Raw genomic sequence first — 18,521 nt, 5'->3', positions numbered from 1 at the left:
TTAAAATAGTTTTTTAATCTTCCCAGTGCTGTGCATACTCCATTAAATTTCCAACAAGATGTTCTCCTAGCACTTAAGCCCCAACATGCATTCTCTACACTCATGTTGTCCATTTCTCCCTAGTGTCCAGGATTTGACCATTGCTATGTACAAAGGTTATTAATTTGCAGTATCTGTATCAATTTGCATGAATTTCAATTCCCTTTTATTTCATAAGGATTTTTTTTTAAATGTAGGCTGCGATATAAACAGTGCAGTAATTAAGTGATGAGGTTTTGAGAGATTGAAAAAAAAAAAAATGAAATATAATGACTAACAAAACAAAAACAAGGATTTATACATTTTACTTTTATTAAAAATTAAAAAAAAAAAGCTTTAAACACACTGCTCTTTTTATGAATACAAATATTTTGGCACATTGCAATCAAAATGCAAGTAAAGCATCCATGTTTTCAAAATGATCACTTTAGTTTCCTAATTATAAGCTATGATTAAAAAAAATATTTTATATAATTCAAGCGAGAATGAAAGAAAATACTTTAATACACACTAGAAAATTCCAGATTGCTTAGCAGTTTCACAATCAGCTCTCACTAGAGAAAATCAAAGGATCACAAATTCCCTTTACAACAATACTATGGGCCGACTTTTTTTTGGTTGTTATTATAGTGAGAACTGATTTAGTAAGTACACTTAGTTTATTTACAAAATAAAAGTGTTAAAGAAAATCTCTTTTAAGTTGCAAAGAAGAAAATTTTCAATCTACTCTTGAACTTTTATCCATGTAACCTAGCACTTAGATAAATATAGTACACTAATGAAAATAACTATTACAAGCAGTTTGTTCCAATCATTCTTCATAAAATTTTATATTGTAATAAATATACTAATGCACATTTATTACTTTTAATAATGCTTTTTTTAAAAAATAAATTCTCAGCAATCAAATACCTGTATATATGAAATGGTGATTTGCCCTGATGTATATTTCCTGTACCCATTTATCCTAACACTGCAGAGAGCTCCAAAAATGTTGCTTTTTTTTATTATAACGTGAATCCTACTTCTGAAAGGCTTGTACATTAATACCATGGATGGCTAAGGATTGATAATCTGGAAACACTTCTCTAATCTAAAGACAAACAATGGAACTTTTCAAGCCGCTTCTAACTCTCCAATAAGCAGAATGGTATTCTCCCGAATTCATTATACATCTGAGCACAAAATGCTCCCAAGACAAGGTCAGTGATTTCATTTACCTTTAATTCCTATGCCATACTACCAGTGTCTTGTTACACTGTTAGTTAATGAAAACTATTATCCAAACCTGTTAAAGATTATTATTATTATTAATTATTTTTTTAGAAGTTGTATTTCTTTATATATATATATATATATTCACACTAATAGCCACATACTGTGCAAAGATAAATGAGTAAACATCTGATTATAAAAATTAATATCACAATATTTTATCATTTTTGCAATATGTAAATCCAGCAAAAAAAAAAAAACTTCAATGCATTGGTTCCAGCTTTGTAAAAAAATTAAAATTATATGCAACCAGTTAATGATTAAGCTATAAATACAAATGTAAAACAGAGGTGGTGGTAATGACGTAAGCAAGAAACAAAATTCAGGCTTCAAGAGGAAGGAAAGAACACCATCTCACAGTAAAAAGAGTTAACAATTAATCATTCTAAAGTTCAAGAACTCTGCTTTAAGAGTTCATTTTAATATAATTTATTTTGCATTAAATTTCATATTAAAATATCCTACATAACAGATTTTTTTTTTACTTTCTCAATTATAAATTAACATTATTTAATTAATAAAAATGAAATTAAACAACTATTTTGTGACACATTATCCCATAAATACCTCGATTTAATATATATTTTGCATAACATACAGTTCTTTCAAATGCAATACTCAAAAGTTATAAGTGGCTATTTTGGAATATAATTTTCTGAAATTTAAATAAATACGAATAAAATGTTTAGTTTGTACAGTTGTGATTACTCTGTAGCAAGATATTCACTGAGTATTTAAGTAAATGACTAATCTTAATTAGCTTTCAACTTACTATTTAAATAAATGATAGCAGGGGAAGAGAACAAGAGGTAGAAATCAATAATATAAATAAAAAATTAAAAATGTACACATATTCCCAGTTAAAGGTGATAACATCTAAAAGACTTAGGAATTAATATTATTCATATATCCTTATCCATTTTTAATTAAAAAATATCAGTTAAAAATAATTACAGAATTGGCACTATATGTTTGCCCATTATTTGTCTAAAAGCAATCCTCGAAAATCTAATCACAGTCATAGAGAAAAGATTGTGTAGAAACTACACAATCTCTACTCAAGAGTTCTGAATCTGAAACCTTTGATTGAAAAAAAAAAATTACTAAATAGTTCACTGTGAGCAATATTATTTTAGTGGAAACAAAGTATTAATTTTAAATTATACTAGTACATAATGAAAAATTTATTAGTATAGGTGCTGTCTCTCCCCAGACAAAATCAATTGTCAGTAATCTTCATTCAACCTTTCAAAGTCAAGATGTATTTGGCTATTCAGAATTTAAAGATTTTAAACTAAAATTAACACAATTTCTAGAACAGTCTGTACCAATGACGTGATTCTGCTCACCATGCATCAAAAATCATTTTATCATATTCTTTTAGATAAACATAACTATATACAATATGTTGAATTTTTTCTTGACAATTATTCATAAGACTATTACACTTTTTTCATAAAATCTTTATCAAGTAGCTTTATTTTTATCCTCCTACATGTTTCGCCAATCCGTTTCTATTGGCATCCTCAGGGAATACAAATCAGTAAGCAAAAATGAAGGTTACAGACTAGGTTATAACCGATGGTTCTAAATCATACAAAAAATTGGTATTGTGCATGACAATGTGCGTGTCTCGTTAACATGATTTATTCGTAATGACTCATGACGTAATTGTTATGAAAGTTCATTTCTTTGGTATTTAATGATCTGATAAAAGTTTTCCAAATTTCTGGTAAAATTAGACCTTGATTCTTGTTTAGGTTTTCAGTTTTACGGACGACTGTAGCTGCTTCTTTAAAGGTTCTTGAATGGTAGTTATCTTCTATGTATGGCATAAGGCTCTTATCCCACTCAATGTGATGGTTAGTAGAGGCAAAGTGGCATGAAAGGCCTGAAATGTCTTGTCTGTTATTTCTGACATATCCTATGTGTTCTTTCTTTCTTGTTTCGAAGCTTCTAGATGTCTGACCTACGTAACTAATACCACATGAACAAGGAATATTATATACTCCAGAGTATTTGTAGAATGGGTGAGGATCTTTCGGTGATCTTAAAAATTTCCGAATAGTGTTGATTGGTTTGAATGCCACTCTGATCTTATGTGGTTTTAAAAGGTTAGCTAATTTTTTGGAAAGGTTGTTGACAAAAGGAATCGTAATTGTACTGATGTATTGGACGTCATCACGTTGTCGATGTGGTATATCAGTAAATAGAATCTTGTTATAGTGTCTTTTAGGGTAACCATTTAAAGAAAGTTCTCTGGATATTGTGGTTAATTCCGTGAGTAGGTCATCCTTGTCTGTCGTATACTGTATAGCTCTTTTCTTGAGACTATGGATAATGCTAATTTTCTGAGCTATGTGATGAGCTGAGTTGAAATGGAGGTAACTTCCAGTATTTGTAGGTTTTCTGTATACAGATAGGTTGATACTATTATTGGATTGTTTCTTTATTAAAACGTCAAGGAATGGCAGTTTTTTATCTTTTTCCATTTCTAATGTGAATTTGATGGTATTGTGGAAACTATTGATTTGGTTGAGGTAATTCATTAGTTCTTCTTTTGTATGATCCCAAATGATAAAGATGTCATCTACATATCTGTACCAAATTTTCGGTTTTGGAACTATCTGGGTTAAGATTGGGTGAGGATCTTTCGGTGATCTTAAAAATTTCCGAATAGTGTTGATTGGTTTGAATGCCACTCTGATCTTATGTGGTTTTAAAAGGTTAGCTAATTTTTTGGAAAGGTTGTTGACAAAAGGAATCGTAATTGTACTGATGTATTGGACGTCATCACGTTGTCGATGTGGTATATCAGTAACTGTATACTGTATACAAATTTTTGTTATTTAGTGAATGGTTCTTTCATTACTATTTATTAGTTAACCAATATTATATTCATCTAAGTGAGTTGATTATACCTCGGCCGTCAACTTATAGTTTGCTTAAAATCATAAACAGGTCTGTGGCACAGTATACAGACAAAAATTGGGCTGCTTTAATGTGGTTTTTGGGATTGCATAATCTGGGGATAAAAAGACATACCATGGATCAACCATAATGGTTCCAAAAATGAAATATGAACTGAATTTATTTATTTATTATTATTACGGGCAACTCCAAGGAGTCCTTAGACTCATCGAGGGAGGCCCTAACCATCGCCCACACAACTATTCAACATTGTCATTCACTATCATAGCATCCACAACAGACTCGGACAGCTTATTCCACTCATTTAGCAATCTAAAAGTAAACAACCCAGCTCTAACACCCTTACTAAACCACACTCTCACCCAGCTTCCATAGACGTCCCTTAGTCCTCTCACCACCAGTCCCGATCTCAAAAATATCCTCTGAATTAATCCTATAGAAACCCTTCAGCAATTTGAATGTCTCAATCATATCTCCTCTTTTCTGACTATCAACCAATTTCTGCAACCCACAAATCTTCAACCTGTTCTCATAAGGTTCATTCCATAGACCTGCTATCATCATGGTCACTCGCCTCTGGATCCTCTCAACCTCTTCCCCATCAAGAAGAAACTTAGGTGACCAAATCTAGGCACAGTAGTTGAGATGGGGTCTTATCAAGGCTCGGTACGAGGAACAATAACTTGCTTATCTCTGCTCATCAAAGCATTCTTCAGCAACCAAGTGCTGATTTAGCCACTTTTGCAATGTGTCCCCTAAACTTCATCTCCCTATCCACCAACACTCCCAAGCTCCTGGCCTCATCAATCCCCTGGAGTACAGTTCCACCAATGTGGTATACTGCTGCTAATCTTTTCACTCCAAAATGCATAACCTTACATTTTGTCACATTAAATTGACATCCATTCTCCTTAGCCCCAACCTCCAATCTATCCAAATCATCCTGCAAGATTTTGACATCTTCTGCATTCACTATTGCCCTACCCAACTTTGCATCATCAGCAAACAAATGAACCGTTCCTCTTAGATCCTTCTTTATATCATTAATGAACAAATCAAACAGCAGTGGTCCAAGAACAGAACCCTGCGGCACACCACTAGTCACAGGCTGTCTTTTGGACTCTACTCCTGAATAAACCACTCTCTGGTATCTCTTCATGAATATCATTATATGACGATTGGTTATAACTGACAAAAATTACAATTAAGCATTTCCCATTAAATGAATTTTTAATGGCACTTGTAAAACAAAAATGATCTTCATTCTTGTGAATATTTGTTTCTAATAATTATAACCATTGCAATGCCTTGTGATGTAAGAGATAAAACACTTAAGTAATAAAAAGTTATAAATAAATAAACCAGTTAATGCCTTTTATTCCCTAATAGGGAGTGGGCGAGGCCTTAATACCCTATCTAGCTTCTGGAGACTGAGTGGGCAGTTCAGTCTCCACCAGTAGCCAATCAGAGATAGCTTGCCCATGTCTATCACTAATTACAGGTGGCAACTGATGAAGAGACCAACAAACAAGTGCTGCCATCTCTTGGTGCCTAACCCAACAGAATATGTTTCTGTCTGAAAAAATGTGGGTACTATGATCGATTTTCTTGAGTTTATGGGATGAAAAAACCCAAGTTTCCAAATTACGTAATACAAAACAAATTACTTAATTGTAATTTACATATGCTTCATAGACCTTCAGAAGGCTTTTGAACAGGTAAAACACAATAAAATGTTCAATATATTAGATAAATTAGACATAGAAGATCATGTACTTAAGATTATAAAAATGATTTACACGAAACAGAAAATGCAGCTGTTTAACTGAGACTTCTGTAGTGAAAATAAAGAGGAGTCAGACAAGGTTGTATCCTTTCACCAAATCTATTTAATATCTATAGTGAGACGGTGATGAAAAAGATTAACAAAAAACAGGAATTAGTGCCTGAGATTGACTAACTCACAAACCGGTCAAAGACAGGCTTAGAAAAAGTTCCTCTAATCGGCGACTAGACTTCGAGCAGCAAAGTGCAAAGAATGCAAGCATCACTTCCACTGAGCTACACAGGCTATAATAAGAAGTTTGATATATGTAATTATAAATTTTCTATGTAAGGTAGCATATGAAATTAACTACGCAAGTTAAAATTATATATGTCGCAAAAAATTGCTTTAACAATGAAGCATGAAACAAGTACATCACAGTAGCACAATGAATGCTGGATGCAGGTAAGGAGAGATATTCCTCCACACACACACCTATGAATATGAAATCAATGATTTCTCATGATACGGTACTGGAAAAAAATAAAATAAAAAATAATAATAAAAAAAAATTACTGATAAATACATTTCTGTCAAATTACCAAATACAAAAATATTAAGACTAGAGGAGACCATCAATACCTCCTATAATATGTTCATTTGCAAATTTTTTTTGTTCGTTTGGGCTGAGGATAAAAAGAATAAAATTTGCAATTAATAATCCTTTGTGACCTGAATTTTTTTTCCAAGTGAAAAAAATTTTCTATTTGTCTTTAGGTCTAAATAAGCAAGAGTATCAAGTATTTTTCAGACAACTGCAATCTGTCGGCAAAAAATGGAACTACGACGTACGATACCAACTGGAATCAATCGCCACGTAATGTGGGCCATGAAAGCCAAAAAAATTAGTGATTCCAATTGGAATCATTCGGGCAGAAAGGGTTAATATCTGTTTATTTAGTCAGACAAGATTATAAAAGTTTTGCTAAATCCAATACAGTAATCAAATGAATACTATGAAAGAAGAACATGGAAAAGAGGAGCAAACGAAGAAGAAAGATTAAGATATAAAACATTGAATAAAAGAATCAAACAGTTATGCAGAAGACAAAGAAAACTGGATAAATAGGCAGTGCACTGAGATAGAAGAATTACAAAATAGGAACAAAACCAGAGAAGCATTCCTGAAAGTGAAAGAACTTAATGGAAAAGCAAAATGTACACAGTCTAATAACATCAAGGACAAAGATGGAAACATAATCATTGATAAGGAAAAGATAAATGGAAAATGGGTGGAGTACTTATCGAATCTGTATGATGATGATGGTAACATGTTAGATGATTCACAACACCTTAAGTTAAACGTAATAACAGATACCACTCTACCGACAAGAAAGGAGATGGAACACGTAATTAAGAATCTTCCTAATAATAAATCCCCTGGGTGTGATAATATCCTGGCTGAGCTGCTGAAAGCTTTGATTGGCAATAATAACTATTTAGTGGAATCCATTCAGGACATCTATGAAACAATAGAATTATCTGAAGTTTTTACATCTATCTGCATACCAATTCCAAAGAAAAATAATGCACAAAATTGCAAGGATTACAGAACTGTGAGCCTAATATCCCATGCATCAAAAATTATTTTAACCACTGTTAACAAACAAATCGAAAGAGCCTTAATCGGTGAATTGAGTGAAAAACAGAAAGGCTTCAGAAGAGGAATGAGAACCATTAATGCTATCCTGGAACTAAAAATACTAATAGAAAGATCACTTGAATGAAACAGGAATATTTACATATGCTTCATAGACCTTCAGAAGGCTTTTGAACAGTTAAAACACAATAAAATGTTCAATATATTAGATAAATTAGACATAGAAGATCATGTACTTAAGATTATAAAAATGATTTACACGAAACAGAAAACGCAGCTGTTTAACTGAGACTTCTGTAGTGAAAATAAAGAGGAGTCAGACAAGGTTGTATCCTTTCACCAAATCTATTTAATATCTATAGTGAGACGGTGATGAAAAAGATTAACAAAAAACAGGAATTAGTATCAATGGTATAAAATACAACAATCTTAGATATGCTGATGATACCATTCTAATAGCAGAAAACAGAAACAAATTAATCAAATTTCTGCAGCTACTAATTGAGGGTCAAGAATTTGGATTAGATATAAATGCAAAAAAAGACCAAATTTATGAAAATTTCAAAAGAAAACAAATCCGAGCCAGAAATATTCATAAACAATATGAAAATTGAACATGCAACCGAATACAAATTTTAGGCACCTACTTTACTGCAGATGGAAAGCAAGATAAAGAAATAAATAAAAACAGCCATAGCTAAAGATGCATTCTGGAAAAATAAAGATCTACTCAGAAGTTCTGTGAGTATCGAGACAAAGAAAAGTATGATAATAACATTAGCGTGGCCAATTTTCACATATGGAAGTCAGACCTGGATATTCAAGAACAGAGTAAGGCAACAGATAATGGCCTTTGAAATGTGGTGCTAGAGAGCTCTGAAAATCTCATGGACAGAACATGTGACAAATACAGATGTCCTACAGAGAATGAGAACAGAGATCTTTATTACAGGAAATGATCCAGAGAAAGATGAGATTGGCAGGACATGTACTGAGAGGTTCAACAGAACAGAGAATACTAACAGTTTTAGACGGAAAAATTAAGGGAAAAGGATCAATAGGCAAAAAATACAGGACATGGCTTGAAGACATAGGATCATGGTCAGGATCACATGGCTATGCAGAAACAAAAAGGAAGGACATCAACAGAGAGAACTGGAAAAACATGGTGCTGCACCCTCTGACCGAGGAAGCCACATGAAGAAGAAGAAACGTTATAATTTTTGGTTTGCAATTGATCAGAGTATATCATGATTTAACTGTGTTTAATAAATTAAATAAAATAATTTTCTTTCTTTTTTATGGCTTAGGATACAATGATCAAATTATTTCAGGATTTGACTTACAACTACTAATTGTACTTGATACAAATTCATTTGAAAATAAATGGAAATAGGTTATTAGTATTCAATACTGTTATTTTTTAAATCAGTTCTTATAGTTAACAAAACTTAAATCAGTCATTCACCTTCAGTGATGAGCTTCCATCCAGGTATATAAGTTTTATAATTAAGTGAGGCAATAATGGAGATGTGAAAATTACTCTACACAAATCAACTAATATTATTGAACATTAGCATTCTGAAAATTGGCCAGTGGAAAGCAAGATAAAAATAAGAACAGCCATAGCTAAAGATGCATTCTAGAAAAATAAAGATCTACTCAGAAGTTCTGAGAATCGAGACAAAGAAAAGAATCATAAGAACATTAGCATGGCCAATTTTCACAGTTAATAAAAAAAAAGCATAACTTATTTTGCAAATGATACATGTTCAAATCAAGTTTAAACAATACTGAATGATATTCTAGAAAAGAATTTGTATGAAATGGACATCAGTTACTGAATGATCATTTGATCACACTGTCAAACTATGAAATCTATAAATATAATAACAGTTCTGCATTTTGCATATTTTAGAAACTTTTTTTGTGCAAGTTCACTGAACAGTATTTTTCAAGTAATTTTTGTGAGACTTAAGTGTTTAGTAAGCAAATGCTCCATCAGCTTTTCAAAAATTAATATCAAAATCTTCAGTATACCTGTAGTTTCCAAACTCGATTTTACAAAGTTCTTCTTAAGAGCTAAACACACACACACACACACAATTATATAATACAATTATCTAATTGTATAGAGTCTGGCGACTTCACATTAAATTGCCTTAGTATCTCATAATGCAAAGCACACATTCTTTTAGGTGCGTATAACGCAGTATGGGAAAGGGCCACTACCCAGACAGTTTCAATCATTGCAGTTTCATCATTAAGAGCTAGATTCGGAAGAGATACAATGTTGAAGCAATGCAGAAGTTATATATCCCATATACAAGTAGTGAAAAGGTGTAACATCTTATTATTAAAATACTCTGGATTAGAGCTAGTGTATATGAAACATAAGAGGGTGGTATGAAAAGTTCTCGGCCTAACAATGAAAAAACGAATTTATAATTTCAAAATTATTTTTATTCTTCAACATAATCTCCCTCAAGGCTAATACATTTATTCCAGCAATGCTCCAGCACCATTATTCTGTCCCAGTAGTGGTTCTGAGTAAGATCTGCAAAATACCCTCTACAGCTGCAATCACCTCTTGATTCGAAGAAAAATGCTGACCAGCGAGGAAGTTTTAGTTTTGAGAAGAGATAGAAGTCAGAGGGAGCCAAATCTGGAGAACAGGGTGGATGTTCCAACAATTCATAGTGCAGATCCCTTAATTTTCCCATTGCCAAAGCACCTTTATGGGCAGGTGCATTGTCCTGATGAAAGATGATTTTTTTCTTCTACAAACTGCATCTTTTCTCACGAATTTTTTCGTCTAGTCTGGTTAAAAGATCGGAATAATATTCCCCGGTTATTGTTTTACCCTTTTCAATATAATTAATGAACAAAATGCCTTTAGCATCCCAAAACACTGATGCCATGATCTTTCTGCTGATGGAACCGACTTTGTGTTATTTTGCACTGAACAGCTGGCTTCTGTCCATTGTTTTGACTGCTGTTTGGATTATGGTGTGTAATGGTGAATCCAAGTCTCATCCAGAGTAATAAATCGACGCACAAAATCAGTTTTATTCTTGTTAAAATGCTCCAAGCACTGTTCAGAGATTTTCATGCGAGTGCGTTTTTGATCTCCTGTGAGCAAGCACAGCACACATCTTGCACAAAGCTTTTTCATATGCAATTCTTCATGCAAAATATATCCTACACGTTCTTTTGAAATGCATATAGTCTCAGCAATTTCACGCACTTTGACTAGCTGGTCATCCAATAACATATCGTGCACTTAATCAACGATTTCTGGTGTTGTTACACTTTTTGGACGTCCTTCATGTGAATCATCTTCAAGGCTGGTACGGCCACAATTAAACTCAGCAGCCCATTTCTTAATTGTCAAAAATGAAGGAAAAGACTGCCCATAAACTTTTATGAACTTCAAATGATTTCTTTTGGCATTAAACCTTCTTTTACAAAGAATTTTATAACTGCATGATACTCAATTTTATCCATTTCAAGGGATACAGACAACACTTTTGCTTCAGACAGCTGTATAAAACAAACTACTTGATAGAATGACTTGCAATTTCACATGGATGCTTATGACAGTAGTATCAACTTAGAAAAAAAAAAAACATCTTGCTGATAGCGTTACCATCTATGGCAGAGGCCGAGAACTTTTCAGACCACCCCTGTATGACTTCTGAAGTAATGCAGAAGTCATACAAGTATCTCTTCTGGGTCTGGCTTCCATTGATGAGAATGATACCTCAATAACATTCAAAACCAGTCTGGCTCATGGCTATTTCCATAATGTATAACATCATACGCATCCTTTTGAAAGGGTATAATGTTATACATTATGGGAATGGCCATGCTTTAAATTAAGGGATACTAAGGCTAACGTGAAGTCTCTAGCCTCTATATACAAGTAGCCTAGTTGTGAAGATACTTCATGTACAAACTTTATTTACTTACACTTGGATTAAACAAGAATATAATTTCTTGGCAATTTTAATTTATAACTAAGTGAAAAAAACTTCCAAGTCATAAATAATCAGGGTTTGAATCTGTGATAAGTGAGTATTCATAGATGAGTAAAAAGTCAAAAGAGTAATTTTTTTTTTTTTTTTGGTATGCTTACCTTACTTATTGTACCTACTGGGTAATGCTGATAATACAAATGGCTTTTTTGTCTATTAGCACTGATTTTGTCATAATGGAATATCAATGAGAAGACAGGATGCACACACATCATTTTATCTTCAGAGTGTCTTACCATGATGCAACCAGTTAATCATGGCACGGCAAACACATGCAGCAGAACAATGGTAATTAACTTATTTCTTACCCAGTGAAAAAAAATATGCAGAATATGAATCACTAATAGCAGATATTAAAACTTCGAAAGAAGTATTTATTTTCTCAAAATATTTCATTATATCGATTCTAACCTAAATGATTTTAGAATGATTTCCGAGTTGCTGGTATGTCATATGATAGGACCAGTAATATCATATGTCAGAGACGATTAACATTCAAAAATGCACTAACCTCAAGGTTTTATTTTATTGAGTTCTTATGATAGTTAAAATAATAGTAACAGATAAAATAACTGTACAAGTCAATAATTTTAATTATTTGGGATATAAATTAAGTTACAATGAAGATTTTTAGGCATTTCTAACAAAATTAACAAATTCTTCAAAGTAAATTGAATAATAAAGCATTAAGACCAGCAACAGTCACAAAAATACTAAAAATGCATAATTGTTAGATCCTGAATGGACAAAATTTTAAGAAACTATTCATTCAGAATCTAACATAAGAATTTGGCTAACTCAGATAATACCTAGTTAATAGCACACAGTTCTGAATTTATGTTGTATAGGAAGTTGTGTAATAACATGCAAATTGCACTAGAAAAATCTTGTAGTTGAAAACTAAACTGAAGGATTATCGGATTAATGAATTTGTAATAAGGAAATAGTAGTATAATCTTGTTCCATTAAGCTGTCTTAAACTTAATAAGTCGCCAAAGAAGTTAAGAGTACGAGTGCAAAGGTCGAGTTACATATGCATGTATCGGCCGTAATGCCGCAAGCTACAACGTACGAGGAAGATGACGCAAGCGGGATTCCCTAGAATACAGCACCTAATGGCAGCTAGGACTTTGAGGATCATCTTGAGGGCATGAAAACTAAGGGTCGTGTGGAAAAGAAGGGACGAAATATAAGGCAATACGTGGTTTTTTTCTGGTTGTTCCCGACTTCACCTCGAAGATTCCTGACTAGTGGACGGAGTAGGGATGAGCGAGAGGGTCCCATAATGCCGGATAGCGGACAGGCATTCTGAGTAAGCCGAACAAGATTCCATGACGAGCAGCACGCGAATCATCGGCCTGTGCAGAAATTATGCCAATCGCCGGATGTCCCACTCAAGTAGGAGCAGAGACAACACTGTATCGAGGCAGTGAGTAGTTCGAGTCCAGAAGAATGTAAACGGATGGCATAGTCATAAGCCTATTGCAGAAGCAACCGATCGAAGGAGGACCCGAATAACACGTGGCCGTTAACAGGCCTTCGGAAAAAGATTGGGTAACGTAAAGACCTTTACTATATGTTTGAATGAGACGGAATTTAATGTTAGATTATATTAAGTGGACACTTCATAGTGGACTATAATAAGGATTTGTATTTTGAGATAGAGTAATTCTTTTGTAGATGATCTATACCAGAATAGTAACGGGTTGTGAAATGTCTTTAAACGTAGCATGCAATAAGAGTTTGATTTAGAATAACATAGTTAGCTAGTTTTAATGTTTTATAGTTTGTGTGATTAGCAATTTGATCTGTGAGTGTTTTGTTAAATTAGCATTGAGTAACTAACTTAGTAAGAGATTTTGAAAAGCTTAGTATCCTATTCCAATTATAGTTGTAAAGTGTAATTTGTTCCAATAAACATGTTTTGTTGTATATGCCTAACTCATGCCTGATTTCGAGAATTCAAATTACCACTTGCAAAAATTTAGAACCATAGCGGGAGGGGAACTTAATGAAAGTGTTTGAGTAATAGATTATTGGCCACGATTGCAATTAGTACCAGTATCTATTTAGTGTATATTAGAATGAATGCCAATTAACCTAGGAATATTCCCTGAATTTTGAATAAACTCATATTATAGGACTCTGGATGGCACAGCAATAAAAAATAAATTTGCCAGCATCTGAAAAGGAAGCATTCCTGTGTGGGGTTGAGTAAGGCACTCTTAAGTATATTAGTATATTATATCAGTGAAGAAAGTAAAGAAAAAATAAGAAAAGTAAGTAAGGTAAAATAAATATAAAAGGAAGAGTGAAAGAAAGATACAAATAAATAAACAATATTTTAACAATGGCACAGATAACAAAATATAACGTAATATTTTATCAAAATCAACGTTATATGACAGTGAGGCATGGACAATAAGAGAAAGAGATGAGAAAAGAATCACTGCATCAAAAATGAAATACACGAGAACAGCAGGTTAGACAAGATTAGATAAAGGGAAATGAAGACATGCTGAAAGAACTAAATCAAATACCACTAATAGAAAGAGAAAAATACAGAATCAAACAGTAAGAATATCTAGAACGAATGGCATATAACAGAACACCCAGCAAGAAAATGAACTACAAACCAAAGTATTAAAGAGGCAGACAAATGAAATACTGGCAGAGATCAAAATAATAGGCTACCAGGCATGAATTCATAAAAGGAGGAAAAAGAGGAAGTTATACTTATGTTTTCAATGTTTGTTACAACACTGAAAGAAGAAATGCCCCTTAAAAGTGATTCTAGACATAAGTGTTAGAAATAAAAGCAGAGTGAAAAATAAATGGTATTAATAATAAAAAATAATAATAAATGGCTGTGTATTACTTAAAACATGCATGTATTACTTATAACATGCATGAATTTCTTCTTCACAGAGTGATAAACATACTAATATATAAGACAATCAATATCAAGTCGCTAGTCTCTGTATACAAGTAATCTAGTTGTGAAGACGCTTCATGTGCAAACTTCGCTTACACTTGGATAAAGGATGAAGCGAGAACATAATTTCTTGAATTCTTTATTTATCATCAAATTCCTGATATGTAACTTCAGGGGATGTACAGGATATTATGATAGTACTACATGAAAACGTTACACCACTGCTAACTTCTGATCAACATCTTTTTTTTTTTTTTACCATATCAATCCACCAAATCTTGGTCTTTTCCCTGCCATCTTGGCAAAGAACACTTGTTTTTTCAACTTATTATTATTAGTCACCTCCAGGGAGTCCAAAGACTCATTGAGGGAGGGCATCTACTCTACAGCTCTGCTTCCACCACTCACAATCCACCAATTGACCACAACTATACCAACGCCATCTACTGCCGATTGCCACCACTAGTATTTCCACAGACAATCACAAACATCCATGCTCACGGCGGGATTCAAACCCGCAGCCTCTTGACTGGAGAGCGGACACACTAACCACTCGGCCAACCAGACTTGGTAAAGTTTTGCTAATCTTTCCTTTCTCATTCTGTTTAAGTGACCATACAATCTGAGATTAGCTCTGCTAACATGTTCCTGAATGCAAACAATGTCAAGAAATGTTTTACTTGTTCTAGTGGTTCATTATTCAGGATACACTTGATGTTTTCAATGTTTCCATCTATTTTCATTAGTCTTTTTACTGCAGATTTTCATATCAAATTTATTACAACAGTTATTCAATTCAGTCAGTGAATTTTGTACTGGATTTATTCAGAAGTATAACATTATTTGCATAAAGCAAAGAGCTAAGATTAACATTGCCAATTTTGATATCAGATTTAATATCACTTTCCTTCATAATGTGATCCATATTAATAATGAATAACAGTGGAGATAAGGTGAAAGAACACTGAAACCTCTGGTCAAATTTAATCTACTCCACCTACCTTTCCGCATTTCGAGTTTATGATGGCTTTCTTCTTGGATGTGTATTCCTGACTGCATTCCTGTTGAGTTTTCTACCACCATTATTATTATTATTATTATTTCGGGCGACTCCAGGAGTCCTTAGACTCATCGAGGGAGGCCCTAAACATCATGTCCACACAACTATGCGATTACATTCTCACAGTATCTATCATACCTTGTCTTGAACTCGTTCACCGTCATAGCACCCACAACAGATTCAGGCAGCTTATTCCACTCATTTACCACTCTAAAAGTAAAGAACCCAGCTCTAACACCCCTGCTAACCACACTCTTGCCCAGCTTCCATAGGTGTCCCCTAGTTCTCCCACCACCAGTCCTGATCTCAAAAATATCCTCTGAATTAATCCTATAGAATCCCTTTAGCAATTTGAATGTCTCAATCATATCTCCCCTCCTCCGCCTATCAACTAGTTTCTGCAACCCACAAATCTTCAACCTGTTCTCATATGGTTCATTCCATAGACCTGTTATCATCTTAGTCACTCGCCTTTGGATCCTCTCCACCTCCTCCCCATCAAGGAACCGAGGTGACCAAATCTGGGCACAGTAGTCGAGATGAGGTCTTATCAAGGCTTGGTATAGAGGTACAATAACTTGCTTGTCTCTGCTCGTCAAGGTATTTTTCAACAACCAAGTGAGTTGATGAGCTGATTTAGCTACTTTTGCAGTGTGCCCCCTAAACTTCATCTCCCTATCCACCAACACTCCCAAGTCCCTGGCCTCATCAATCTCTTGGAGTACAGTTCCACCAATGTGGTATACTGCTGCTAATCTTTTCACCCCAAAATGCATAACCTTACATTTTGTCACATTAAATTGACATCCATTCTCCTTAGCCCAGAACTCCAATCTATCTAAGTCATCCTGCAAGACTTTGACATCTTCTGCATTCACTATTGCCCTACCCAACTTTGCATCATCAGCGAACAAATGAATTGTTCCACTTAGATCCTTCCCTATATCGTTAATGAACAGATTAAACAGCAGTGGTCCAAGAACAGAACTCTGCGGCACACCACTAGTCACAGGCCGTCTTTTGGACTCTACTCCTGAATAAACTACTCTTTGATATCTCTCCATCAACCAACCACCAATCCACCTTACCAACCCTATATCCATTCCCATATGCTGTAGTTTACGGATTAGTATTCCATGTGGTATCCTGTCAAACGCCTTTGCCAGGTCCAGCAGTATCACTGTAAACCCATTTCCCTTATCCAGTTCAGCCGTCACCTTGTTATAAAACTTAAGCAAGTTACTGAAGCATGATCTACCCTTCACAAAGCCATGCTGTCCACTGTACAGTATCTCGTTTTCATCAATCCATTCCTGTATTTTTCCCTTGACTACTTTCTCCAAGACCTTGACAACGACTCCTGATATGCTGATCGGTCGGTAATTTGCAACCGTAGTCTTGGATCCTCCTTTATGCAGTGAAACTATTTTCCCCTCTTTCCACACATTCAGGACTAAACCAGACCTGAGACTCAGATTAAACAAAATGGTCAAGGGCACTGATAATTCTTTAGCCGCTTCACGCAAGACCCGTGCCGGTATACCATCCAATCCCACAGATGTGTTCACATTAAGGTTCTGTAATAGACTAGTCACCTCCACTTCATTCATCACTATTCCCGTATAAACTAATGGTTCCTTCATTTTTTCAATGTCACCACCTGGATGATATGCTTTTGCAAAGTGCGCGCTCAGTAACTCCACTATATCAACTGATTCAGTGACCTCCTTACCATCGTCATTCCTTAAAATCATTTTGCCGTGTGCAGTTTTTTTCTTGCTTGCAGCATATTGAAAGAACTGTTTTGGATTCTCTTTTGCTTGCAAAGCTAGTTTCCTTTCATAATCCGCTTTTGCTTTTTTTACCACACTCGTTACCTTTCTGGCCTGCACTTTATACCGTTCGTGTACCTGCAGGTCACCCCTTTCTTTAAATTCCCTCCACAGTTGTTTCTTTTTTTGCAGCTCAACTTAATGGTGTTATTCATCCATTTAATCCCTACTTGTTTTACTATTCGGACCCTAGGTATACAATCAGCCATTACCTCCTGTAAATGCTCCTTGACCACTTCCCATGCTCTATCGAAGTCCAGCCCTTGCAGTTGTACATGCCATGGCACTGATCCAAGCAATCTCCTAAGCTTGTCATACTTGCCAGCACGGTAATTCCACATATACCCTGTCTTAATCGAAAATTCCACACCTTTAGCCACCTCCCAGGTCAAGACCTTATGATCACTCTCACCAATAGGTGGCAACATGGTCATATTCATTACAGTCAAATTCTCAGATGCTATTACCAGGTCAAGCACTCTCACACCCCTAGTATTTTCAATTACATGCTGTATCAGATAGTTATCCCTTAATAATTGAATAAAATCCTTTTCCTTCCTCACATGTGTCCTCTCCTCCTTCCAATCGATGTTACCATAGTTGAAATCCCCCATAATAATTACCTTCCTTCCACTCATTTCATCAATTTCCCTATGCATACTATCTCCACCATCTATTCCATCACCTGGTCTATAGCAGCACCCAACTGTATATTTTATTCTGCCAGTCTCAATCTCACACCAAATAGCCTCAAATGAGCTCCTTTCACTATCCTGCGATACAACTTCAATTCTCCTTGGCTGCAGTTCATCAGCTATCATCAATAATACCCCTCCCCCATTTTATTCTCTCTGTCCCTCCTAAACACACTATAACCTACACATTCTATCCCACTAATTATATCTTCTTCCGTCAGCCATGTTTCACTAATGCCAATAACATGTGGCCAGGAAGAGCCAATCAAGGCCAAAAATTCTTCCTTCTTGT

The 18,521-nt window shown here is 34.5% G+C and overlaps 1 protein-coding gene across 2 annotated transcripts in view; it reads right to left on the bottom strand.

Moving 5' to 3' along the window:
• Positions 1-328: 328 nt before the first annotated feature.
• Jwa (PRA1 family protein Jwa) overlaps positions 329-18,521 on the bottom strand; it is a 123,668-nt gene continuing 105,475 nt past the window's right edge. For both annotated transcript variants that reach the window (XR_016550265.1, XM_090412370.1), the window contains one exon: positions 329-1,327. Coding sequence is in view for 1 of the 2 variants with exons in the window: in XM_090412370.1 (XP_090268496.1) it covers positions 1,318-1,327 (10 nt within the window). In the remaining variant the exon portion in view is untranslated. The remainder of the gene's footprint in view (positions 1,328-18,521) is intronic.

This window comes from Typopeltis vanoorti, chromosome 2, assembly GCF_054136105.1.
Source record: "Typopeltis vanoorti isolate ZY-2024b chromosome 2, IOZ_Tvanoo_1.0, whole genome shotgun sequence".
Classification (NCBI taxonomy): domain Eukaryota; kingdom Metazoa; phylum Arthropoda; class Arachnida; order Uropygi; family Thelyphonidae; genus Typopeltis; species Typopeltis vanoorti.
This window is presented reverse-complemented; position numbering and strand designations above follow the sequence as displayed.